Below are 27587 nucleotides of genomic sequence, written 5' to 3'. Positions count from 1 at the left end.
GTTGTCACGAGTTGTACGTTAAAGAAGAAAGAACGAACAGCTCGCTGTCCCAAAGCCATACGGAGAGACGAAGAAGCACAGCGCATCATGTTGTCGGTCCGTAACCAAAAACACATGTGAGGCTTTCTGCGCTCAGGAGCGATCTTTCCTCAGTTCTGCGGAAACACTGGATTCAGCTCATGGGATAGGATGACCTGTGTGTCTGTTGATCAGCAGCCGAGTCCGTGTATGTCGACATACAATGACTCGGACTTTTATGCTGACAGCTGTTGAATCTGTTTCATATTTCTAAATTTTTGAAAAGAAAATACGTTTACGGTCATGCAGCACACGCCGACAAACTTCCCATGCATGAGCCAAAACGTAACGGGCACACTGTGGTGCATCATAATCAGTTCCCCTGTAACTAATCACTGTCTCCCGGTGTGAAGCAAATGCTCAATAAAATGAAGTGTTACGACAGATGTCACAGAGCCAAATGATGCCAACATAAAATCTCTCTAACGCCTCAAAAATGTGCCCAGATTTCCTGACGCACATAACATCGCAGTCAGAGCGCCTTCGCTCACATTTCACCGTGGCTTGATTGGCTTAAATTACCAGCTGGCTGCCGATTAATCTGCTTTACTGCTGTAACTGTTGAGCTCATGACATCGCAGAGGAAATAATGACACCCTGTGAGCTGTTTTTCATTTCTAGCAGGGCCTGGAGCGTGAAGTACACATCAAGCGGTAACCCATGTAACTCCAGTCTTTGTACCATAAAGATGTCTGCATTTACATTTCAGGACATGTCCACATAAAAGCTAAGTGCGCAGCAGAACTGCTGTCGAATCAAAGCTGTTAATGCGGTTAATATCCTAAGCTGGAGACTTGGGTGCAGTTAACTATGAGGGCTTTCCTTTTATTAAACCATTAAGTTTTGACGTTGAATAAGTTTCCAGATTCTAATTTCACTGTAAAAAACACAAAAGTCTGATTCACTTGGAGTTTTTTTCTTCTAAAGATAGGTATCCGTTTGCAGTGCCGCCGCTCCCCGTTAGCAATCCCCAAAAGAAACTCCTGGTCAGATGTAATCCTTGCTTTTTATGAGTTCGACCGAAATTAAATCCAATCAAAAACCAATGAAATGTGGAAGCTACGAATCAAGAGGATGGACGGTGGGTGAGACAGAATGGCAAACCTCTGGATTTGCACATTACAGGAGTTAGCCTGTATCACAGTGGACTCGTTTCAGTAAAACACCTGGACACAAACACTTTCCAGACACTGAAACTGTAGGCTACTGGAGACTTTCCAGACACTGACGCCATGTGACCTAATTCGCTGCTCAGACTGTATAAAACCTATATGCCAAAACACTGCATTGCATCAGTGCCCTGCAGGAAAGCGAAGTCTGGTTGGTGCAAATGAAGCAGAGGAAGAAGCTTCACATGAGATGCTTTTTATCTCTGGAGAAAAGAGGCGAAGTTTGGTCTTGAACCTAGAGGCAGTGCTGCTCCCCTGTAACCACCAGTCCCCACCTCTCCCACTCCCACCCCCACACACAGTTTGTTAAGTTTGGTAATCTGCGTGATGAAAGGTTATTTTAGAGCAATTCTTCTTCAAACATAAAAACAAACAAGCAAACAAACAAATAAACGAAGCAAAAGCAAGACAAAGCAACATTACATATGAATGATCTTTGTTTCGCAAAAGCCTGCGTGGGTAGTCCCTCTCATTGTTGCACCTCCCTCCTCCGCCTGAAAGTAAGCCATGCCCAGATAAATCACTCCCAGCACAGAGTGGTAACCTGCACACTGGGGCCGCAGACTGCAGAGGAGGACAGAGGGAGCAGGCTGGGACGCGGCAGAAAGCGCACAGTCTGATTGGAGCCGAGTTCTCTGGGTGTATTTGAAATAACACTTTCATATACGCATATAATAACAGCGGGACACCTGCAGCTTCATTCTGCTTTCATTGAGTCACTCTTCGACAGTATGACTGGCAGCACCATCGCCAGGGTGCTGGTTGCCCTGTGTATCGGGAGCGCAGTGAACTGTATGCCCAGAGGGACGCACAGGGATCGGCGTCAGGCGCATCAGCATCACGTCCCCTCAGTCTCTCAAGGTAAGCCGTTTGTGAGTGAGTGAGTGTAGCAGCCTGTGAGCTTCCAATCTGAGGCCGGAGTGGGGGGTGGGGGTGAGGACATTTTAATTAAACTGCAAAGTTTGCGCACTTTTTTGGGGGGGAGGGGGGTCCTTGGGGGTCCACAGATGGATTGTGCAGTCATAAAACTCTGGATTAACCTCAGTCACCAGAAAACCTCCTGTCCTCCCCAGACTGGGTCTAAGAATGAGAAGGGAATGAAAATACAAAGCACGCCATCTGTTTAAAAGCTGGAAAAAGTCGAAAGGGAATCAGATGTGAACAAAGAAGATGGAGATAGAGAGTAAAAGTGGAAGGTTATTATTCGCTGTGCAAGTGATTTATCACTCGGCATTAGGCTCCTTTGAAGTCAAGTTAACACATCCAGGCACTTTCACAGGCAGGGGAGAAGCCTTGTCCTCCAGCAGAGTGGTGATTCCAATTTAGGGTTTGCTTATCGTTGTGTGGGAGAGAAGTCCCGTGTCTGTTTTTAGCTGTGGTTGGGGCTGGACAAGTTTCCAGTGGCTGCATTTGTCTTTCAAATTTTAAAAAGATCTCTTGCTTTAATCTTTACCAAGCAGCTTTGATCTGTATCACTCAATTGTTTTTTCTCTCTGTCTTGTTTCCATTTTCACGTGTCAGAGGGTTGTATGGAGAATGGTCAGTTCTATGGAATCAATGAACAGTGGGAGCGGCAGTTTTTGGACAGCACTCTGGTCTGTACCTGCCACGGAGTTGCAGGAATCAAGTGTAAAAGCAAACCCCAAGGTTAGTTTGTGGGCTGTTAGCTGCGTCCACAAAAATCACATCTATTCTTCACTTCTGTCTGAGAAAAGAACAAAACATGTACCAAAAACATCTTTTCTGCTGTTGCTCTTAAAGAGGAAAGGTGCCACGATAAAGTCAACGAGCGGTACTACACTGTGGGAGAAACTTATGAGAGACCCAAGGACGGCATGATCTGGGACTGTACCTGTATTGGATCTGGGAGGGGCAAAATCAGCTGCACCATTGCCAGTAAGTGTGTGATACTGTGTGCCTGTTTTAACTGCTCTAACCTCAGACCACACGTCTAGGACTGCCAAACAGTAAACTGGTTAACCCCCCACGCTCTCCACAGTTGATTAGAACCTGGTGCCATGCAGCTATTTGCAGTTAGTGGTTAAATAATGAAGCATCACATTTTTTCAGTTCCCTTTGTTTGCTTATGCTGATGAGCCTGAAATCATCTCTAAAATCATGTCTTCTCCTTCTCTGCACCTAGATCGCTGTCATGAGGGCGGGGCTTCATATAAGATCGGTGACACCTGGAGGAGACCCCACGACACAGGAGGCTACATGCTGGAGTGTGTCTGTCTGGGTAACGGCAAAGGAGAGTGGGCCTGCAAACCTGTTGGTGAGTCATTCAGACAGGCAGTGACTAACAGATGCATTCTTCTGCATCAGCCATATGTGTGTTTCATAGACAGTGCTGAACAAGTAATTAATGAGTTTGTACCCTGCAGCTGAGCGCTGTTACGACAATTCGGCGGGAGCATCGTATGTTGTTGGGGAGACGTGGGAGAAGCCGTATCAGGGATGGATGGTCATAGACTGCACCTGCGTCGGGGAGGGAAATGGACGCATCACATGCACCTCCAGGAGTGAGACAACTTATTTGCTTTGCTTTGTCTGCCCCATCTACACTTCTGCTTTGCTTTCAGCTTTAGCTAAGAAAAATGAAATTCAGCACCAAATTACAGCAACAGTCGCCTCTAGGTGCTTTATACTGTAAGTGAAGGACCCCACAGTAATACAGGGAAAACCCAGCAATCAGACAAGCAACTATGACTAAGCAGTTGGAGACAGTGGGAAGGAAAAACTCCCTTTCAAAAGGAAGAACCTCTGTAAGGACCATCCCCAGGAAGGGGCAGCCATCTAATTTCCTGCCGTCCTACTTTTATTCATTTGTTTTCGAGATTTTTCTTGTTTTGCATGATCTCCATGGATACGTAAGCTTGTCTGCCGACTCTCAGAAAGTCACACGAGCAGAAAATCTGAATTTATTGCTGCTGTTTTGAATCACACATGTCTGCACATCCTTTAAACCCTCAGTGAATGCCATCCACGTAGCATGGAGTCTTCTAAGAAGGACTAATGGTAAAGTGAGCTTGTTATTTCTTGGAGAATTTTAAGAGGCTGGGGAGGAAATGTTTTCCAGCTGTGTCGACAGTTTAAACCATCACTCCAGTCCTTTATTATGTTGGCTGGTGCATCAGGTAATAATGAATGCTTTTCTCAATTAGTTTGTTGTTTTATCCAAGTGCTCAGGGTGGCCTTGGACACTTCGTAGAGTTCATCAATAAATTTCCCCATGTGTGCACAAACATGCAACCAGCTGCTAGCCAGTGATTCAGGCCCCACTCAGTCGCTGCAGAGAGTTTCCCCCAAGTCACCAGACTGCTTAGAGTTTCCTTTTATTTTATATTCTACTTCTCATTTCCTTCTCTCCTAGATCGCTGTAATGACCAGGATACTCTGTCCTCCTACCGTATTGGAGATACCTGGACCAAGACCGACGCCCGGGGTCACCTGCTCAAGTGTCTGTGCACGGGGAACGGCCGAGGAGAGTGGAAGTGCGAACGACATGCCTCACTTCACACCACGGGCCTGGGTGAGAACTGACAATATCCCTGTGTCTATTCTCCCCGGCTCTGTGCGAGGAGAGGAATGCGTACCAGAGACACATGTTGTGAGGCGAGAGAGATAAGAGGTGCCAAGTGTCCAAGTGATGAAGTGAGAAAAACGCAGCTTGGAACTCGTGATCGTGACCTCATGAGAAGCAGAGGCAGAAATGGAAAGTAGATGTGCAAATGTAGGGGGAAAGTGATGACAGGGTGTGAGACAGAAACATGCTCATTGTGACTTAGAGACAGTAAGACAGTCTTTTTGTTGTAGTGTAGGCGTTACTCATATACTTAAGTTGACTCATGTATGCACATGAAGTAAGTCTTTAGAACTACTAATAATTTCAGTTGTTCTTTATTCGTGCTTTTTATCTAACTTGAGCTGTTGCTCTGATATCTGACTGGTGTAACGTGTTGTGTTTTAGGCACTGGCTCCCGTGTTGTCACCAACATCCACCCCGTGGTCTACCAGCCCGACGCTGTGCCCGAGCATGCCCAGAATGGAGCCTGTCAGACGGAGACAGGGCTGATGTATTCTGTTGGCCAGCGCTGGATTAAGAAACAGGGAACTACGCAGATGATCTGTACCTGCCTTGGCACCGGGTCCAGCTGCAACCCATGGGGTAATGAATTATTTCTTTACAAATTTGCAAATTACAAAGTTCACCTGCAGAGTTAAGCATAATTAGGCTGACGGCACAGTCAGACATACAAAAACGACTCTCAAGTGGTGTTTATGCCTCTGTTTGTTTTCCCGTCCTCCTTCAGATGGACCTGCTCCAGTATACGGTGGCAACTCCGGTGGTCTGCCCTGTGTGTTCCCTTTTGTTTACAAGGGAAAGACCTACCACTCTTGTACCTCCGATGGACGTGCTGACGGGCAGCTGTGGTGCTCCACCTCGTCTGACTTCGAGACAGAGCAGAAATTTTCTTTCTGCACAGAGAAGAACGGTGAGCTAAACGCTGGAGCGCTGACGTGTTGACATGTTTTTTCTTCTGTGGTGGTGATTGTGTGCTTCAGATAGAAATATCATGTCTTTGATATTTGAAGAAAATGAGTGTGCGCTGTTGAAAAAGACAGGAGTTGCGTTTTATCGACAGTAGGGCATCTCCTGGTCAGTGCAGGTAATCAAACAAAAGGGCGTGAACATGACATGTTTCCTTTGAATGTGAAGCTTTTCCCATCTCTTAACTTTAAGACCTCATACAGGTTTTCTGATGTGCAATAACAGCGAGGCTGCAGTGAGAAGGAGGCAGCTGACCATGTGCCTCCTCCTGTGTAATGACAGGCAGCTGGCCAGCTGTGAGATGGTTTTCATTGTAGCACCCAGACCTGCTGTTCTCCTAATGTGTTAAACAAAGACCCTGAAACGTGTTAACAATGAGCTGCTACGTTTACATTTGCCCAGTTGTCACAAGCTTGCGTCCAAAGCAAGATGCACAGTCTGTCAAGGAGATATTTATTAAACTTATTACTTATTATTGCTTTTTTTCTTCTTCTTTAGCAATTGTGGCAACACGTGGCGGTAATTCTAACGGCGCTCTCTGCCAGTTCCCTTTCCTCTACAATGGCAGAAACTATACCGACTGTACCGCAGATGGACGAAGGGATGGCATGAAGTGGTGCGGCACCACAACAAACTATGATGACGAGCGGCGTTTCGGGTTCTGTCCCATGGCGGGTAAGTGTGTGCAGAGTGAGAGAGGGCTGTTAGCTCGTGGCTCAGCAGTTTCCTAACAATGATGGCAGCTAATTGCTAATTGCAAAGTCTAACCTCCACCCCAGTCTGAATGCTTACCTGACCTTTAAAGCTGATTGAGTTAGCATGGAGGCGATTATCAGCGTGATGCTAGAAAGCAGCCTGCGCTGATATCACAGGCAAAATCTGTTTACACTTCTTACACCTTTTGTTTACAGCTTGGTGCCATTTAGTCTCTGTGGGTAACAAAGGAGACTGAAGCCAGTGAAACTGTGGGAGGGGTCGTTAAAACCACACTAATGTCTGAAGCAGTAATGACAGCGATGGCGTTGGTGCCATCGTGCTGTAAAAAGAGAAAAATCTGATCAATTTAAACTTTGGAGACGTAAAAGTCACTTTATACAAAGCAGCTGAGCTGTCACAACAAATGTGTGTTTTTGGCATCGCAGTGAATACATTCAGAGCGCAGGGCTCCTTTATATTGACAGTAATGACTTCACAGGCATCGTCAAAACAAACACGGTCGTTGAGGTGTTAATGGTGACGTTTAATCAGGTCCGGAGCCCCCTCGCCTCCACCTGTGGCAATCTTCTTCAAAGCTTTCTGCACCGTCTGCCGTGTGCCCGCGGGACAGCCTCCAGCTGTGACCCACAGTCAGAATTTAACCTCCATTATGCAAATGTCATCATTTACTTGGTTAGATCCACAATCTAAAAACCAAACAAAACAAAGTAATCCCTTTCTCAAATTCAGCCCCCGTGCCTGGTTAAACTGCAATCAGCCTCTCAGCTGCTGATAAATCTCTTTGGCAGGAATTTAATTTAGTTCCCACAAATCAGCCAGAAGCTTTTTAAATAGCCACTTTGAAGTCATCAAACCAGGGTTTAAATTACACTAAAAACTATTAGTTTTATTAATTTTAAATAGATGACTGCTGATGGAATGCAGACTGACATTTAGGCAGCTGTTAATGGGTTTGTAACTGGAACAGATCCACATTTTACACGGTCTGAAGGAAAGGCTCATTTTAACTGTGAGGGTAGAAACGCGTCCAGCATGAATTCAAACAAAAATCCAACAATATAATTAATTATTTCAACTGGTCAGGACCACTGAACCCAGAAACAAAAACACATATATATGGACAAAAAAATGAGTGTCTTTTTTTTTTTTGGCTCAATTTTGAACTTTCCACTTAAGAAATGAAAGATCTGTGGTTCAGTCCCAGGAAGAGACACAGATCCCTTTGTGTCAGAAAGGATATCCGGAGTTTAGTCAAATAAATAAATACATGAAAAATCTCCCAAATCAAACATGCAGAGCTGCTCGCTGCGCTGACCCATTTGTTGTGAATCAGGGAGAAACTAAAAATAGCTTCTCGTCATTTACTCACTCAGGCTTTCATGCATATTTATTTTGAACAGAATTCGTATGAAAGTTTTTGCATGTTTTTAACAAAAGCATACATAAAGGTTTAGTGTTAGTGACATACAACATGCAAATATTTTAATTTATTTAAACCCACAGCAAAGCCTTCCTAAGCCACGTTCTAATCATTCCTGTACTTATGTCCTAGCTACAGCCTTCATGTGCAGTGATTGGTCAGAATCGACCAATCAGAATGCAGTAAAGTAAAAAAGGCCACACGCTTTCTTTCCACACATGCACGCTCACACATGGAAGCAGGTCTTTACTTGCATCAGACACTTTTTCAAATGTATATCTCTCTGGAAAAAACCCAAACCACTCACTCTCTTTAATTATGGCAGATTTCATACATACGAGAGCACACGACAGCTGTTTCTAGCTTTTAATCAAATTTTCTTTGCTATGGAGACAAAGACAGGTATTCTGTGGGGTCTGCATCCTCTCCCACCCTGTGCAGTAATAGCAGGGTTGAGTCAGTGATGTCCAAAGGGCATCGGTCATGTTAATGTGTTTGTTTTGATCATGATAAAAGTATGCTGTGTGTGTGTGTGTGGATCCGTGCATCTAATTTTTTTTAGTATTTCCTCCCCATTAAGACCAGCAGGTGTAACATTCAGTTACTTTTGTGTGTCCCAGCTCATGAAGAGGTGTGCACATCGAATGAAGGGGCGATGTACCGTGTAGGCGACCAGTGGGACAAGCGTCACGAGGTTCTGGGTCACATGATGCGGTGTACCTGTGTTGGCAATGGCAGAGGAGAATGGAGCTGCATTGCTTACTCTCAGCTAAACGGTAGGTGTCCACACGTGTAGCTGCAGGATACACCGTGGCAACAAGCAAGGGGCTACAGACTGGTATTAGATCTCCCTGAGTGTAAAGGTGAAAGGTCGTGCTAGATAAAAATCCCTCACCTGCACAGCTGCACTTTATGGGCCCTTAGCTGCACCTGCACTGCACACAGATACACAAACCCTGCACTGCACACAGACACACAAACCCTGCACTGCACACAGACACACACAAACCCTGCACTGCTCACAGACACACACAAACCCTGCACTGCTCACAGACACACACAAACCCTGCACTGCACACAGACACACACAAACCCTGCACTGCACACAAACGGTGCTCAGCATTTTGTTGAATGTCTGTTTCAGACCAGTGTAGCGTGGATGGCTTGACATACGAGGTTAACCAGACCTTCACCAAGCGGCACGATGAGGGATACATGATGAACTGCACCTGCTTTGGCCAAGGCCGTGGCCGCTGGAAGTGTGACGCCATTGGTGGGTTTGTCATTGCACACTTTGCATTTTTCCAATCATCCTAATCCTTGCTTCAGTGTAGGGTCGAAGAACAGACACGACTTATCGACTAAGCTTATGCTGCGTATTTGTTAAATGGACGGAGAATCCTCTGAATTTTTATTAGTAGTTAAAATATAATAACTCACAGCGAGTGCAGGCTCTGAACTGTAAATATATATGACTTTCATGAGTTTCAGTGCCCTTGTTTTTTGCATACTGTTACACTTCTGCTTTGTGCCCTCAGACCAGTGCCAGGAGCCAGAGACGAGAGCCTTTTATCAGATTGGAGACTCCTGGGATAAAGTCATCCATGGAATCATGTACAAGTGCTACTGCTATGGCAATGGTGTTGGAGAGCTGAGCTGCGAGCCCCAGCAGACGTACCCTGGTGAGGTTTTAAATGTGCTTTTGTTCGTATATTTTGGGCTGACGTGCGGCTGTAACAGCAGGAGCAAAGGAAAATTCCCAGGACTGTGATACAAATATTTTTGAGTGCGATTTAATTTACTTCAGCTTAAAAAACATTTTCAGTTTATTAAAAGTCCAAAGAATAACAGGAAGCCGTAAAGGACTATCACACGCTCGCCTGTCCCGAGCATGCTCGCTTTTTCCTCACCTGGGCACCTTTTCCAGCATCACTTTGTGCTCCAACTCTTGAAAAATGTTTGTTCAAGTCCCTTTGGGAAAGAGGCTGTTGACTTTGATGTGAAGTAGACAGAGCCGGGAGTGGGTGTGATTTCCTCTTTTACGAGTGCACCCCCACTCTGAGCCTTTGTTCTTGCCAGCATGTGGTACAGCCCCTGTGTTGTTGCTACAGCTGTACCAAACGCCACAGTGCAGAGCGAGTATCCAGCCCAGACACACCTACTGCACACCGAGCTCCCTGAACAGCAGGTTTCAGTTTGTGGATTTTGGTGTCACGTTAATTCAAATCTCATCTCGTAAAGTTTAAACCAGCGTCACTCAGAGCAAGACACTACTTCACATTCAGTTACCTGGACCGTAATCTCAGCACACACCTTTCAAAATCACAGATTTTAGCTGGATTTAAGTTCCCTCTTAGTACACTTTGTGTTCCCTTTTATAATCTATCACTATTACCTTCATAACAGACTCCGGTGTGTCTGTCGTGCACGTTTAATGTTTTTCAGGTGCTTTTCCAAACTTTTCTCCAACTCTATAAAAGAAAAGAGTCATGCACACGTGTGAGCTTGTGTGGTGGCTTTAGTGTTTCGAGGAGCAGAAACATTTCCATCTCCTGCAGCTTGGATAAATTTATCAGGTTAGTTCCAAGTGAGGCTGTAACTTTGTGCAAATGGTGACTGTTCCAGGTTTAAATGGACTGTTACTGGTTTGCTCTGTATCTGAAGCAGGTTGACAGAAGATACGAAATGTAGGGCATCGTTCTACCGTAAGTGGCCATAATCGCAACCAGCTGTGAACTAGCTCCGCGTGTGTGTGCATGTATGCGTGTGCGCGCATGTGCATGCATGCTCTTTGGCATACAAAATACAGCGTGCAAAGATTTAAGGGCAGCATGAACCAGATCCAGACTCGAACTGGGAAAAACCATAAAAGGTAAAAATGGAAAAGCAACAGTCTTGCAGGACTTTCTAAAGCTTCTGATTTGGCACATGCGTTGATAAGATCTAGAAAATATGTTTTCTTGTCTGCCATCTTTGTTTACGTCTTCTTGTCTGGGGTGTAATTGAATCTTTTGATGCATTTCTTATTGTTAGGATGACTCCCAGAATGACTTCCTTTTGCCGCTGTCCTTATCACCACCTCGCGGTGCGTCTGTCGGTATCAAGAATGAATGTTGTGTCTAAGTGTGAAGAGTGAAGGGTCAGGTCTGCATGCACATGCTTGTACGTTAAAGAGACATAAGTAAAGCTGGGGAGAGCGCATTTGTGAGGCTCGTTGTATAGCCGCTCTGCAGTGAGTGTGCATCCGTTCGTGCACCTCCCACATCTGATTCTGTATAACCCTCGCCAGTGGCCTGTGGGGTTGTAATAGGCAGTAATAGGTCCCAGATTGTTTTTGAGGTTTGCGTATCTGCTAGAAACTTATGGTTAACCACGCCACTTGCTCAGAAACTGTGATTACAGGTCTGCTATTTGGAAAAAGCAGTTAGAAAACCTCAGTTCTTTATAGAAGCTACCAGTTTCTATGAGCCCAGCTTATGTCAGGAGTCTGCGCACCACATGACTTCTGTTTACATTCAGGATGACTCGATGTATCCCCTTTGGATTTCTGCCTCTGCTTATACCACTTCTCTTCTTTTGTGTCTTCTAACCTGCAAAGTCATCTTGTATAATTTGTGCATCGTTCGGTGAACTCCTGCACGTCTGCAGCTTTTTATAGTGCAGACTCAAACCCTTACAGTTTTCTCTCAGATGGTGTAATGACCACCAGATCTCACCACAGCGTGGTTGTCCCCTCACAGACGAGCACTAATGCGACGGCTCAGGTGGTAACTGTTGTTTGGGTGAATATGGGGAAATTTGTTGGTTAATTAAGCAGCGAAACATGTTTCTTGGATGGAAAAGAGACTACATAGGGGAGGAATAAGTTCTGTATGTCAAATTACACTGTGTGAGAATTACAAGCTTCATACTGGTGTCAGTTTTTAACATGTTTTTGCACTTTTTTAGCTTCTGAGACAACAGGAAAAATCTTAAACTACGGTGGAAGCAGAAACTGTTGAGAGTCTGCGCTGGAATCTCACACAGACCTGCTAGTTTTTCACGCTTTTTCTCTGCCGTGTTCAGGAAAATCCTCCCACACACCCACTCGCTGTTAAACTGGGTTATATAAAGCCGTTGGTTTTACAAAATGATATCCCACACTGGAGCACAGATGTGCCTGCTCTCCTGCACACTGGTCACTCACTGCACAGCGGCTGGTAAAGCAGCTCTGTCTCTGTCTCAGGTGGTCACCGTCCCGTCCAGGTGATCATCGCAGAATCTGGAAACCAACCAGACTCCCACCCTATTCAGTGGAACGCCCAGTCGTCTGCACACATCACCCAGTACATCCTTAAATGGAGAGTGGTAAGGGTTTTTTTGGAGATGTTTCCTCTTCCTCCCTGTTTGGCCTAAACTTAATTAACCATTAAAACAATGTCAGCCTGTAAACTGTCCCTCAGATCTTACATCTCATGTGATTTTACAGAAAAACTCTCACAGCCCGTGGAGGGAGGTGGCAATTCCTGGCCATCTAAACTCGTACACCATCTCTGGTCTGAAACCCGGCATCACCTACGAGGGTCAGCTGATCAGCGTGCTGCATTTTGGGCGCAAAGAGGTCACACGTTTTGACTTCACCACCACTTATGGATCCTGTAAGTTAACGAAGTCACTGATGGTTTTGGAGGAATGTGTATGGGACTGTCCTGAATAACCAATCAATGACGTTCCCTGTAGTGGCTACAACACAAGGCGAGACCACCCCTCTTCCGCCTGTGGTTGACATCTCAGAGTCTGTAACCGAAATTACCTCCAGCAGCTTCGTCATCTCCTGGGTTTCTGCCTCGGACACAGTTTCGGGTTTCAGAGTGGAGTACGAGCTCATCGAGCAGGGACAAGGCACTGGACAACCTATCGTTCTTGGTAGGCGCCGATACAGATATTTACACTTTAAGATCAAAGCAATCTGACGTTTTGCTTGATTTCAGAATCACAGCAATTCCCTCGTTCGTCACAGATTTGTTGATCCAAAATATTTCCTTCCTGTCAGATCTGCCCCGCACAGCTACCTCTGTGAACATTAATGAGCTTCTCCCTGGGAGGAAGTACACTGTTAACGTCTATGAGGTCACTGAGGGAGGAGAGGACAACCTCATTCTTACTACTTCACAAACAACTGGTGCGAACACACATTATTTGTCGTCATCATCACCTTGATTTTACAACTAAATGCAGCACTGAGATACAGTTCGTGTCATGCATCAACACGCACACCACAGTGGTTATAACGTCGTTTTTACACCTTGTTTCATAGTACCTGATGCTCCCAAGGAGCACGAAGTGGGGGAAGTGGGAGATACATCCATCATGATCAGCTGGGAAAAACCGCTGGCTCCCATCACTGGTAAGCTACGCTAACATTTTCAGTCGCTGGCTATTGAACTCATCTGCCTACACACGGGTAACTGTTTCCTCTTCCTCTGTGCAGGTTATCGTGTGGTCTACACTCCATCAGTAGAAGGTGAAAGCACGGAGCTGAATCTCCCTGATACAGCAACGTCCGTGACTCTGAGTGACCTTCTACCAGGGAGCCTGTACAACATCAGCATCTACGCCATTGAGGACACCCTGGAGAGTGAACCCATCTTTGTACAAGTCAGCACCTCTGGGGAGCCACTGCCAGGTAAATGAGTGCTACTGGCTGATTGGTCTAAAAGATGTAAGGAATAATCCACGATGGTTCATGTCAGCACCTCTAATCTTTGCATATCATAATTTGATCTTCCGCCTGTGCCTCCATACATTTTGAATTAATACACTTGCCATGAGGGCACCTATCATAACCTGCAAGTTGTCCTGTGGCGTATTTAGAGATTTATGCCTGTTTCCAATCCTCAGTAGAAGCAAGACGAACTTTCCAAGGCAAGTCAAGTCACTGAGTTCACAGCTGTTGGGATGGAGTTATGTAAAACCTGTTAGTCTGCCAGGTCAAACAGATGTTGGAAGAGTGTGTGTACAGTTTGTGTGATGGACTGAAGATGTGTAAATTAGCTGACCGAGTTTAATATAAGGCAGAAAAGTGAAACTCCACCTCACACCGCAGCTCATATTAGTCAGTTTTAGGCTGTTTGTTGGTTGCCATTGGGGTTGGGTGCAGGGTTGGAAGTACTCGTCTCAGTGAGCGTCCTGTAACAGGAATCATTTATAATTATTTACACACATGTTAAACACATCAGCTGGATTAGACTGGATTTATGCAACAAGCAATGAAGGTCAGATGTTTTTGGAAATGCAGTAGTCATTTAGCTTCAGAGCGACATTCGGGGCTCTGCAAAGACCCAACCTAAAAAACTTTGTACAATAACTCAAAGTTTGCTATGAATCAAATCGCCAACTACTTAACTTGATCTGGTTTGTGTTATTTCCCTTCTTTTATTCTGCTCGGGTCAGATTTATTTCTTCTCTTACTAATTTTGTCCAGCGCTTTTGTCTCCTGCCTATAACTGGTAAAGAAGTCAGGCTGTCTGGGTTCTTCCCTCAAATGCATGTTTCCTTTATTAAGGGGAAGATGGTCATACACATTCAGCTGCATGTGCTGAGTGATCACAGACTCCATCCATTGCATTATACGTGCATTTTTTTCTGCTCAGCATTTTTAAATCATTTTAACCCAACGTTTTTAGTCTAACTTCAGTTTTAAAGAACACATACTGACATTTGTTTGTGTCGTACCCACAGATGAAGTGGATTCCCCGACCGACCTGCAGTTCTTTGAGGTGTCTGACAAAAAAATCGTTCTGACTTGGTCCAGACCCTCTGGTGAAATCTCTGGTTACCGGGTCACCGTGATGCCCGTCGATGAGTCTGGTTCTTCTCAGCCAGAGATGAATCTGCCCGTCAGTCAGAACGCCTACACTGAAGTGACGCATCTACAGCCAGGAACACTGTACCGATTCAGTGTCTATGCTGTTCATAATGGACACGAAAGTTTGCCACTTATTGGAGAGCAATCTACCAGTGAGTATGACAGATGGCCTCCAGACTACAGGGAAATCATTTACATGCCAAAACTGGATGTGAATATACACAGCCTCTCTTCTTTGCATGACTAAAATCTGGGTAAAGAGGCATTAACCCTAACACAACCACACTGTGAAACAGACAATACAATGTGCACATGTTTTAGTTATCCTACAAATGCATGAAATCATGATTACTGATCAGAAACCATAATAAACAAGTGCTTATTTTTCCAGTGGCACGTATTTCCTGTGGTAGAGTTTTTTGCATTTTGTCAGGGCGTCTGGGGATTTAGTTCTTCCAAGCAGCCTGGGCTCTGGTCCAGACTGTGGGGGCTCTGCGGGGGCCATTCCATCTGTTATAGGACCCTTTGTTTCTGAAGATGGTTTGATACGACTGGCTGTTTGAATATGGGATAAAGCAGACGGAGATGAAGCGTGAAACAAGAATGGCTTTTTTACCAGAACTGAAACTGTTCATACTGCTCCCGACAGTCTTTTAGATCAAACTGCTCTGAATCTAACAGTGTTCATTATCTGTCTTCTCAGAGCCCGATGCCCCCACAGACATCCATTTTGCCAATGTGACCGAGGACAGTGCAGTGGTGCTGTGGTTTGCACCCCGTGCCAAAATTACCGGCTACCGTCTCTTCCTCACTGTTGAGGGCTCCAACCCCAAGCAGCTGCGCCTGCCTGCCCGCCTCACCCAGTACACCCTCCTCAACCTGCAGCCAGATACCGAATACACAGTGACTCTGCACGCGGAGCAAGCCAACACCATGAGTGCGGGAGAGACAGCTTTGTTTACAACCAGTGAGTATCCAGTGCATTGAGCTTTGTGGCCACCGAGCTTATACTTCAAACTTTTGTGCGTTTTGCTATTAAAAAAGATTTTTCTGGATAAGTCGAGTCAATGAGGCGTGGCCTCCTTCAAACACCAAAGCATGAATATTGAAGTTTTTGCTGTATTTATACTCCAAGACACTAAAATTGATAAGAACACACCTTCACCTTCTGTGTTTGTAGCCCCAGCGATGGGTAATGCTCCTCATTTCAACACTGATGTGACTGATTCCTCCATTATAATCACCTGGACTCCAGTTCCCCGCGTTGGCTACAAGGTACCCTCACTTAAAGTATATTTTTGCATCATTTGCCTTTTTGGGTGCAGGTTTTCTTCTTTACGTGTGTAATTCTGACTGTTTAAATGCATTTTCCTGTTTGCTGTGCAAAGCACATTCCAGTTATTCTTACTTGAGTGTGCGCCTCTCAGAGTTAGCTACTAACATGGGAACTTGAACCCTCTGAGATATATCTGATTGGTTAGAAGATGTCGCACCAGAGATGAGAATGTTCTGCTGGCTTCAGTGTTCTTGGGAAAGCACTGACCTCTGACCTTTACCTCCTCTGCTCAGTCTGTCTGACTGTGTGCATTTATCTTTCAGCTGACAGTACGGCCCAGTCAGGGTGGGGAAGCCCCGAGAGATGTGACCTCTGAGTCAGGAAGTATCTACGTTTCCGGTCTGACTCCAGGAGTGGAGTACACCTACAGCGTCCAGCCGGTCATTAATGGATACGAGCAGGGAACTCCGATCACACGCCGCGTTGTCACACGTAAGTGGACTCTTTTCATTCCACTTTCCAAACCTTTTTTTCTCTGTTTTGCATTCTTTTTCCACACGTCCTCCTCTGATCTTCTATCCTCTTTCCTCTCCAGCTCTGTCTCCTCCAACCGATCTCAATCTGAAGCCTAACCCAGGCACCGGTGGTGTCACAGTGGAATGGAACGGAGCCAGTACTCCAGGTACACACATGTGCAATAAAAAGAAGAATCCCAACAAGCAAATCATGAATAGCCAGTCTAACAACTAAATACCTCTCTTATCCCTCTAAGACATCACCGGGTACAGAGTGACATGCACTCCCACTGACGGACAACAAGGAAACAGTGTGGAGGAATTTGTGGAAGGTGGTGAGAACTCCTGCACCCTGGAAAACCTGAGCCCTGGTGTGGAGTACAACATCAGTGTTGTCGCTGTTAAAGATGAGATGGAGAGCACTCCGGTATCGACTGTCATTACACCAGGTGAGATGTTTAATTTCATAAGAAGGCCTCTCAGAGGTTTGAATGGGTTTTCTTCCCGGTCCATCAGTCCATGCAGACAGGATGTGCATGTATGGAAAGTCATTCTCTAATCAGCTGCAGAAGCAACATGTTGAAGGTTGATGTTTTCAAATAAAACATCAACCTTCAACTTTTAACACCTACCAGCTCTTTTCTGAAACTGTTGCTCTCTGCATAGGCACCAGCAGCTAAGTGCCTATGCTAAAGTGACTCATAGGTAACACTAATGCTTTTAATGTTAACTTTATATATCACCAAATGGTAACATAGGTATATTACCATTTGGTGATATATATATCTGTATATCAGGAGACGCAAACTTAACATTAGGGCTTCCATCAGTGTCACCCTGCTGGAAGTCCAGTGTTTGTGGCCCAGATTAACCAGTTTGTATCCTTTCTCTCCTTTTTCTTTTTCCTCACGTTTGGCTCTTTGTTTCTTTGTTTGGCGTTTCTGGGTTTTTCTCTCTTTCTTTCTCTGCCCCCAAATCTCTTCCCATCCATCCAGAAGTACCACAGCTGACTGACCTCAGCTTTGAGGATGTGAGCGACACCACTATCAGTCTACGCTGGACACCGTTCGACACCAAAGCCATCACTGGTTACAGGATCACTGTAGTTGCAGCCGGCGAGAGCGTGCCGATCTTTGAAGACCAGGTGCTGCCCACAACCGGTCAGTACACGGTCTACGGACTGGAACCGGGCATCGACTACGACATCAGCGTTACCACTCTGACGGAGAATGGCGAGAGCGAGCCCACCACGCTCACTCAGCAGACCTGTAAGAGCCGTGTTTCTACCAAGCTGAACTAAAAAAACACACACGTTCAGTGTGAATTCACTGTTTAGGTTATATAATGTAATAAAGCTCTCATTAAACCTTTGACACGGCTCTTTAAACAACAGAAACCTTTAGGTTGCTGATGTAACTGCTGTGCGTGTTTTGTTGTCAGTTTAATAGCCCTGAGTGTGTGTGTGTGTGTGTGTGTGGGGACCATCTGGTATTAGTTGAGAGGTTTATCATACTAAGGCTTGCCCTCCCACCCCCCACCAGTGCAAACAGTGCTTGTTCTCCCAGCTTGAAGATGTTGTAAAACTTCAGAAGAGGATTTGCACTGACACACAAACACATCACAGACTCGTCTTTTAAAAGACGGTCGTGTAAATATTTCACTTTCTCTTTTAGTTGTTCCCTTATGTTTGTCTTTTCTCTTGCATCCTTTCGTGGAGTTATTAAATTTCCCGAATCCCGTTTCACAACCAATAAGAAATCTCATAAATCCAACAGTCTGCTCTGTCTTTCCCGCAGCTGTGCCAGCTCCCACTGATTTAGCCTTTGGGCAGGTTGGGCCAGACACCATGGAGGTCACCTGGGTCTCTCCCCCAGTCCCAAACACTGCTGACATTAACAGTTTCCGTATCAGGTAGGTGAAGAAACACAAAAATGTCCTCATGCAGTAGCTTGTGAATATAGCTGATGTCGGTCTCTGTATCATTCAGGTATCATCCCATCGATGATGAAGATGAGATCACAGAGACCAGCGTAGGAGGGACGGCTAACAGTGTGGTGCTAAGAAGTAAGCTGTAGTAATCATGATTAACACAAAGCCAGGTACAGTCACAGAAGAAAGGGCTGCATTCACATCTGTGGTGTTGTTGCTGTCTGCAGATTTGCTGCCCAACACCGAGTACCTGGTGAGCGTGATGTGTGTTTATGAGGAGAGGGAGAGCTCGCCTGTGGTTGGCTCTCAGAAAACAGGTGATTCTAAGTCAGGAGCAACTGTGCATCAGCCTAGAATCAGCCACTGGCATCATAAGAGCCAGTGAAATCATCTTTATCCTTCTTTGTCCCGACCTGCAGCTCTGGACTCACCCGTCGGCCTGCAGTTCTCTGAGATCATGACCAACTCCTTCACCATCCACTGGTTCGCTCCGCAGAGTAAGATCAGCGGCTACCGCATCCGTTACCAGATGGTGACGGGTGGGAGGTCCAAAGACGAGAGGCTGCCCCCGTCCAGGAAGCACTTCACTCTGACAGGACTCACTCCTGACACAGAGTACTTGGTCAACATCTTCGCCGTGAGCGGGACACAGGAGAGCCTGCCGCTCAGCGGGACACAGAAAACAAGTATGAACGCCACTTTCAATGTTTTATCCACTCACGACGTTAACGCCAACACGTCGGATATGTATTTATTTTTCTTTCTGGCGTCTTTGTCCAGTCTCTGATGCTCCCACTGACCTGGAAGTGCTAGACTCGAACCCGACAAGCATCACTGTCCGCTGGGCTGCTCCCCCAGTTACTGTGCGCTACTACAGGATCACCCATGGAGAGTCAGGTAGACTTACAGATTTAATTTGTACCAAGAACTGTATATTTTTCTGACTATATTATTCCTTTTTGCAAATTTTTTTGGCCAGTCATTAGTAAATCGTTACACTTGCAAACGGAAGGTCTTTTTGCCTCAGGTGGTCATGGTAATCCTAAGGAGTTCACGGTTCCTGGCTCTCAGTCCACCGCCACAATCTCTAACCTGAAGCCTGGAACTGACTACACTATCACTGTGTACGCTGTGACGGGCAGAGGAGACAGCCCCGCATCCAGCGTCCCAATCTATGTCACTCATAAGACAAGTACGGACACACAAAGTGCACAATCTCTCTGAGACATAACAGCGTTACACTTTCCTTTTCACATCTGTTTTCTTCTCTTGCAGGTGTCGACTCTCCCTCTGAGATGGAGGTGACAGATGTGAATGACAACAGCATCACAGTAAGGTGGAGCCCCGCCGCAGGCCCCATCAAGGGTTACAGGGTGACTGGGGCTCCTAGAAATGGACTGGGACCATCTTTTACCGAGGTGGTGGCTCCAGGTACGTTTCCCACATTCACAGCGTGTTGTGAAGTTTAGCTGTAAACTTTGAGCCGTGTTGATTTTCCCTTTTTTGTTGTTTCCAGATCAGACAGAGTTTACTTTTTCAGGCCTGATGCCGACGTCGGAGTATACCTTTAGTGTGGTTGCTCAAGTACAAGACGGGGAGAGCTCTCCACAGGTGGTGACGGCTTCAACGAGTAAGGATTTGCCTTGTGGAAACTTTTAACTGAAAGTTTACTTAAACGACATCACCTTCTCATACTTGTCTTTCTTATCCTCTCTCATTCCCTTTAGATGTAGACCGCCCCAAAGACCTGACCTTCTCAGACGTTGATTCAACCTCACTGCGGATCACCTGGGACAGTCCCGAGGGAACCGTCACGTCTTACCGAGTGTTTTATTCAAGTTCTGAGGAGGGGGAGAGAGAGCTGCTTCCTGCTCCCACAGGAGACGCCGAGTCAGCCGACATATACGGTCTCCAGCCCGGCACCGAATACACCGTGAAGGTCATTGCTCTGTACGATGACACAGAGAGCACAGCCGTGGTTGGGACACAAGCCACAGGTAGGGAAGGGAACATTTATAACTACATGTTTGAGAACAGCGTCAAAGCTTTCTAATTAATGCGAAACAGCAGTTCAAGTGAAAAACCCAGCTTTCCTCTTCTGTTTCCTAATAACACTTATTTTTCTTTTTTCCCTCCTTCCAGCAATCTCTCCTCCAACTAACCTCCAGTTCTCCCAGGTCAGCCCTACTTCTTTCATTATGCGCTGGGACATGCCGGGTCAGGACAATCAGCTAACAGGGCTCAGGGGCCTCACGGGCTACCGTGTGGTGGTAAATCCAAAGAACAAGAGCGGGCCTACCAAAGAGATCAACCTGGCCCCAGACACCACTCAGGCACACATTTCTGGGCTCATGGTGAGTAAATTAAATAAATTTCCAGTGCCTTAAACTTCAATAGCTTAGCCATCACAGATACTGACACTTTTTCAGTCTCTCTTAAGCATCGATACCAGACGAGAAAGAAAAATGTGCTCACTGATAAGTTGGGAATAATTCTGTACATGATGTAATTGTAAGCATTTAGCCCGCTCGATCAGCTTTAGTGCGTTTACATGTGCAGTAACACACACGCACACACACGTGGAGGTCTGCACACTTGCTGATAACGACTCTGTTTAATGAGGCTTTCCCAGGCACACCCATACCTGTGCACAAACATGCACAGACATATAATCTCGCAGCTTCAGTCGCTATTTTGACTCTCAGCCTTGTGGAGAATGTAACCGTATCTCTTTGGGTCCCGTTAGATTGCAACCACCTATGAAGTCAACGTTTATGCGCTGAAGAACTCTCTAACCAGCAGGCCCGTCCTGGGAGAGGTCACCACCCTGGAGAGTGAGTTTATAAAATGGATAATTTGACGCATAAAAATGAGGAGCTGCTTTTATTCCATCTTATTAATACTTTTTCTCTGGTGCTGCTTTGCTTCAAGATATCAGCCCGCCTCGTCGTGTGCGTATCGCTGATGTTAATGATTCCACCATCACGCTGACATGGCGGGCCAAGCCAGACCCCATCTCTGGTTTCCTGGTTGAGGCCACGCCCACCCACCCCTCTTCCGGCTACACACCCATCCAAAACACCATCAGCCCTGATTTGCGCTTATACACTATTACAGGTACGAGACAGCAGAGTTAAACATGTGTTTCTGCACATACAGACTCTCGCTAACATGTCTGTATTCACACTCTAGGTCTGGAGCCTGGCACCAGTTATAAGATCAACATCTATACGCTGAAAGGACATGGGCGCAGCGTACCTTACACACTCACAGCGAACACAGGTAACTGTGCACATCACACAGTATTATGTATTTACTTAAGAAAGACTTTCTCCATATTTCCTGAGTAATCACTTTTCTGTCTGTCTTGTAGCTCAGCCTCTGGTCATCCCACCCACAAATATTCGCTTCACCTCCCTGAATCCGAACAGCATTTCTTTCATGTGGGAGCCGTCACGTAGCCCAGGCATTACAGGGTACTACGTCACCTATGAGGAGGCGGGTGGTGTGCCTCGAGAGGTCCTTCCTAGACCCCATGCAGGCCAGGACTTTGTTACCATCAATGGTAAGTGTGCATGAGTGTTACTACATGTCATGTAAACATTTATTTTAAAAAAAAGATGAATCTTTTTGACTTTTTGTTTGACAATAGGTCTGAAACCAGGAACGGAGTATGTCATTAAGATCGTAGCCCTGCAGAATGCTTTGAGAAGCACACCGCTGGTGGGGAAAGCCAGAACCCGTAAGTGCAGACGTCGTCCACCTGCAGCCGTTTATCGACTGTAACTTCTTTTGTTACAGTTCAGCTACAGATGTTTCTACGTTTCACTGTGTGTCGAATGTATTAAACGCTTTTATTCTGACTTCTGGTATCACTTAAGAGAAACTGAACATTGCAAAGTTATTTCTCTTGCATTAAAGGGAAAAAAGAAAAACTATTCCCATCAACTTTTTAAAATGTGATATGCTGAAGGTGGGACATGGTGTTGTGGAATAATATACTCAGTTTATGAGTACTTCTACAAAGACTTACAGATTACACCATTAAATAAAAGCCTTAAAGGTTGTTTTTTTAAAGTTTCCCACTTGCAGCAGTTAGATGATGTAATGAGAACTTTGACTTTGATTATTTTTCACGATTGTTGTTAAGAGTAACTTCTCTCAGAGAGACAAAACCAGCAGTAATAACTGCTACATGAGCTGTGCTGTGCTGCCCTCTGCTGGCCATGCAGCACTGCTGTAAATATGTTGGGCAATTTATGCTTGCCGGAGGGTCTGAGTTTAGCCGTCCAAAGCTCTTTTAACCGTTATACAATGAAACCAATCCAACCTAAGTACTGGAATCTAAGAATCTAACAGCCAGCACACGTTTGTCTTTGATCCAATCAGAACCAGCTCCAGATTCTCAGCTGTTGTTCCCTGAGCTGCCTCAGCTTCCTGTTCCTCATCGCCCCACCACTGACATTCTGGATGTTCCCGAGTCCTTTGACGACAAAATGTAAGCATTGCCACAGTCATATGGAAAGGAAGGACATTTCTTTAACCACCTTAACAGTGTTTTCTGATTTCGCACCTCTTGGTTTTTGCTGTTTTATCATCCCTTTCTTTTTGTTTCTCCAGTTTTAACTCCAACCACGTCCACCTGGCTGGCACCAGCGGCCAGAACCAGCCAGGCCAGCAGGGTCAGCATATCTATACAGAGTATCAGGGTCTGGGCCCCAATAATGGATTCGGCCCCTACAGTGGACCCAAGGAAGGCCAGAGACCCACTCTCAAAGAGCCCTTAATTTATATTCCTGTGGCAGGCCCTGATGGAAACAGAGTACCTTTGGTCAAGGTGGGTGAGGCCCTGACGTAGCTATAATCTTGTTTCAGTAAAGCAGTGAAAGCATCTCCAACACGTTACATCAGCTTTATTTGATGAAATCAAAGTAAAAACAAATCTTATGTCTTATGCATGCTGGTTTTTGATTTCAGAGCAGGTACAAATACATGACCCTAATTAATATTCATGTGCTCACACTTTGTTCCATGTGGCTCCTGTAGGTGAGCGACGGCCCTCTGCCTGGTCTCGCGTTTGGTTTTTCTGACAGTGAAACAGAGATTCCCCAAGAAGCTCAGACAATCACAACCATCTCCTGGAAACCCATCCCTCACACGACAGAGTACGAGGTGTCCTGTAATCCTATCACAGACCTGGAGGAAGGAGGCTTCCAGGTACAGACGCGTGTGCACACACATCCACACGCGAGCTCGTTTGATATGAGAGGACGTTCCTCATTCAGCTGCTTTATCTTTCTCCACACAGATGCGTCTCCCTGGCAACTCCACCAGCGCCACTCTGATTGGACTGACGTCTGGAGCTTCCTATAATGTCATTGTGGAGGCCATGAAGGGCGGGGCTAAAGAGAAGGTTTTGGAGGAAGTCGTAATCGCTGGCGATGCTGGTACAGCAGTTTACGCTCGCAATTTTATTCTTTGATCACAGAAAATTGAAAAGTAGAAAAGATTCAAAGAGTCTGAAGTGAAAAATGGGAAAATATTAAATCAATAACCCGATGAGTTTCTTAATGAGCAATAAAAAAAATTGGTTTTTTGTCTTCAAAGGTGGCATCCCCATCACCCCCAAACGGGACGTGTGCTACGACACGTTCACACACACCTACCATGAAGTGGGCTCAGAGTGGGAGCGCATGTCAGAGACGGGCTTCAAGCTGTGGTGCCGCTGCCTGGGGCTGGGCAGTGGGCATTTTAGGTGTGATTCATCCAGTGAGTGGCTTATTAACCCCATCCCAGCATGCTTTGCAAAACCCTACCATGGAATTAAAGTCCAGTAATAATTCTATGTGATTTAAACACGAGGAATTTATAATAGGGAGGCATAAAACAAGCAAATGGAAATTCAGTTAAACACATAAAATGATGCCATTTGCCTTTATGCACATTATAAATTCCTGAGTCATAGAATCAGTGGATGTGCAGCAGCATGCAGTAATAAAATGTCAGCATGGGCAGCCACGGCAATGAGAAATAGACCTTTGCATAGAACATTTTTTGCCTCAGGTTTAAATGTATTTACTGTTTCAGTTAATCATAAAGAAAATGACTTTACTGTGTGTGAGTCAGCTGTAGCCTGCCCATGTGGATCCCTCTGATCCTTCTCTGCAAACTGTGAAAACCTCACATCAAACTGATCTGCCCGACTGAGCCTCGCACTCAGTTATTTGTATTGTCCATAACTGCAAAGCTAACACGACGATATGAGAAGCTGAGAGCATTTCATTTTTCTGTATATTTATTATGTGTCTGCACACGCTGCATAAATATGTATCTGTGAATGGGCTCGACTGATGAACTGCTTTCTTCATCTTTTGCACATCTGTGCATTCACTCCCTCTCTGCATCATTTCCTCGTCCCTTTCTTTTTCCGTGTCTGTCCCTCTCTTTGCTGCCTCTCCCTTCTTCAGAGTGGTGCCATGATGGCGGCAATAACTACCCTATTGGAGAAAGGTGGGATCGCCGCGGTGAGGATGGTCACATGATGAGCTGCACCTGTCTGGGCAACGGCAAAGGAGAATTCAAATGTGAACCTCGTGAGTGCTGACTGCCGGACACACACCAGAGCCGGGTGTCGTGTTAGGTTAATGATACGAGAACACGTTTGGTGGGAATAAAGTGACGAGGTCTATGTCAGGATTTTTTTAACGTGTTGAGTTTACTCTCATGCTTCTTTAATTTCTATCCTTCTCCAGATGAGTCGACTTGCTATGACGATGGGAAAATGTACCAGGTCGGGAGGCAGTGGCAGAAGGAGTACCAGGGAGCCATCTGCACCTGTACTTGCTATGGAGGACTACAGGTGAGAACGCCACCTGTAGTGTTGCTTTAAAGCTCTTTAAAGGTGTTTGTGTGCACTCAAGGCCAGGCTGGCTGTGTGTGTGAGCAACATCTCTCTCTCTTCTCTTCAGGGCTGGCGATGTGAGAACTGCAGGAGGCCAGGAGGGCAGCCTGAGCTGGAGGCTGACCTCCTCCAGCCTGTTCGCCCAGACGTCTTTGATCGTTACAGAGAAAATGCTCTTCGCAAACTGGTCAGTGTCTTTTTCTAATAGTAATCGTTCCAATGAAGATTTACATCAGATAAAAATGTAGCTGTAGCCCATACAACATGCATGTTTCCTCTCCCTTCTCCCTGTGACGTGCCCTTCTCTGTTCCCCAGAACATCCAGTGTCCGATTGAATGTTTGAGGCCGGAGCTGCTTGCAGACGCTATCAGCCCACAAGAGTAGAGACGAAAGGAGTACGAGTAAAGGAGGACAAAATGACGAGATCCCTAACAGCGTCAGCATCGCTTCAAGATGGAAGCCCCCGCTCGCTTTTGTGAAAAGGAAATATTCCATCAGATTTGTGCCTTAATTATTTCCCACCAAATTGTAGTGCCTTAACAACACTTTTCTACTCCAATCCTTGTGCCTTTCAAAGACCTGTAGCAGCTTTCTTTGTGGGTTTTGAGCCTCTTTTCTTCAACAGAACCAGGGATTTCTTCCATCAGAGTAATTTTAGACAAATCTGTCAGAGCACAAATCCTGCTGCTTCACCCCCTTGAACGTTCATTCCCTAAATCGCTCTCTTTCTCACACACACACACACACACACACACACACACACACACACACACACACACACACACACACACAGAAGCAGTATTGTTATGTGTGTTTTGACCGTTGTATTGGTGCTTTTGTTTTCAGAACATTCCTCTTTCAAACACAGAATGCATTTATGCAAATCTCTAAATGTCTGCAGCCACCTTTTGTTGCCATATCCGTTTTTTTCAAATGCATTTAGATAATGGTGGAATGCATTTTGTGGGTCCTTCCATATCAATAGAAAGAGGGAGAGCTGTTTTGCAAAGGCAGTTTCAAAGCCATGCAGTATTGCTATTGTACCCCCAAAATAACTTTTAGCTCCTGTGGGTCAGTTTTAGTGACATATACAGAAATGACCGTCACAATCCGATTAAACTGCTATGACAGTTTTTATTAGCGTGAATCTACATTCTTTGTAGTGAAGTGTAATTCCCTTTGTTACGAGGAAAGCACTCCTGTAAGTATCCTGTGTATATCTGTGGTCTGCTAGTTTGAAGATCAGCTGATCTTTTTAAATGACAGAAAGATTGGAAACAGCCTTTCTGTTACTTTTGATGTGTCTGCTATTAATCTTTAATTCACCATGCAGACGGTCGTCATCAGCAATATGAGTACAAATTATAGAACCTATAAAAAATTGAAAAGTAAACCCAGAACTGGCTCACCTAGAAATGTAACTGTTGTTTCAAAAATAAGTTGGAGAATTCACCATCATTTCCCCGTGGATTACATTTTAGTGTTTTTTTATTTTTTAATTCAGTTCTTTTATTTATCCCTTGTTATTCAGGCATTTTGTTCAGTGCTATTTTAGGGTGTACACTTTATTTTTGATTCATTTGTTTTTTATGTTGTTGGTGCCAGACTCTGAACTACTGTGGACTGATCTTTTTAATAAACTGATAAAAACACATGCCTGTTAGTGAGACTGAATTCATTCCTAGTTATCTCTTGTTTTATACAGTGCCTGAAGTCACTTTTACTTCAGTGAAATTTTACTTACTTAGTTTGGTCAGCAAACGCTGTAGTTTTAGTCAGTTACCTATTAAAACCTTGGTAAAGACTTTGTTTAAAAAGCCTAAATCAGAGAATCATGCGGGGCGGATCTAGAGAAATTTTCTGGTGTGGCAAAATCAAAGCCTTTTTTTTCAGACACATATGGAGGTGGTTACATATTGTTACAATAATTCAAATGCAGTAAGTAAACGCGTTTTTCATATAAATATAGTTTATTATTATTTTCTGCAGCTCACATAATTAAACGCTTTAGTTACATAAAACATGCAGATTTTGATCTTATGTACTGTACAGCCTGTATAATAAATATATAATATGTAGCCTAAGAAGTATAAAATCCACAAAGCTATGGGGCGGTTCGTTTACAAAGAGTCTCACTTGCGTTTCATACTTTTTTGTTAGAAAAAAATCAAATTGTTACATG

The 27587-nt window shown here is 45.1% G+C and overlaps 1 protein-coding gene across 1 annotated transcript; it reads left to right on the top strand.

Moving 5' to 3' along the window:
- The first annotated feature begins 1761 nt into the window (after positions 1 to 1761).
- Positions 1762 to 27059, top strand: fn1a (fibronectin 1a). The gene is made up of 49 exons (XM_082508828.1): positions 1762 to 2108; positions 2769 to 2894; positions 3009 to 3143; positions 3391 to 3522; positions 3632 to 3769; positions 4621 to 4779; positions 5218 to 5415; positions 5561 to 5743; positions 6298 to 6474; positions 8557 to 8712; positions 9081 to 9209; positions 9475 to 9618; positions 12162 to 12283; positions 12405 to 12573; positions 12656 to 12841; positions 12969 to 13097; positions 13233 to 13322; positions 13407 to 13601; positions 14657 to 14935; positions 15487 to 15750; positions 15964 to 16058; positions 16383 to 16551; positions 16655 to 16741; positions 16832 to 17023; positions 17570 to 17842; positions 18371 to 18485; positions 18562 to 18638; positions 18731 to 18820; positions 18923 to 19189; positions 19284 to 19400; positions 19531 to 19695; positions 19779 to 19934; positions 20020 to 20133; positions 20231 to 20500; positions 20646 to 20857; positions 21250 to 21337; positions 21435 to 21620; positions 21696 to 21785; positions 21877 to 22068; positions 22156 to 22245; positions 22893 to 23001; positions 23124 to 23340; positions 23550 to 23720; positions 23812 to 23950; positions 24111 to 24272; positions 24971 to 25096; positions 25256 to 25362; positions 25472 to 25591; positions 25721 to 27059. Exons 1-49 carry the CDS (start codon positions 1979 to 1981, stop codon positions 25787 to 25789), a joined length of 7506 nt encoding a protein of 2501 aa, XP_082364954.1. The 5' UTR covers positions 1762 to 1978; the 3' UTR covers positions 25790 to 27059.
- Positions 27060 to 27587: the final 528 nt, after the last annotated feature.

This window comes from Aulonocara stuartgranti, assembly GCF_965226115.1.
Source record: "Aulonocara stuartgranti genome assembly, chromosome: 16".
Taxonomy (NCBI): Eukaryota; Metazoa; Chordata; class Actinopteri; order Cichliformes; family Cichlidae; genus Aulonocara; species Aulonocara stuartgranti.
The sequence above is the reverse complement of the archived record's forward strand: the minus strand, read 5'-3'. Positions and strand labels throughout refer to the sequence as shown.

What these genes read in the sequence shown, in the direction of transcription:
- fn1a (XM_082508828.1), top strand. Translation starts at nt 1,979, where the DNA reads ATGACTGGCAGCACCATCGCCAGGGTGCTGGTTGCCCTGTGTATCGGG. An exon ending in CGGGTTCTGTCCCATGGCGG is followed by an intron (nt 6,475 to 8,556) that starts GTAAGTGTGTGC and finishes TGTGTGTCCCAG; the next exon opens with CTCATGAAGAGGTGTGCACA. An exon ending in TACCGAGGTGGTGGCTCCAG is followed by an intron (nt 19,935 to 20,019) that starts GTACGTTTCCCA and finishes TGTTGTTTCCAG; the next exon opens with ATCAGACAGAGTTTACTTTT.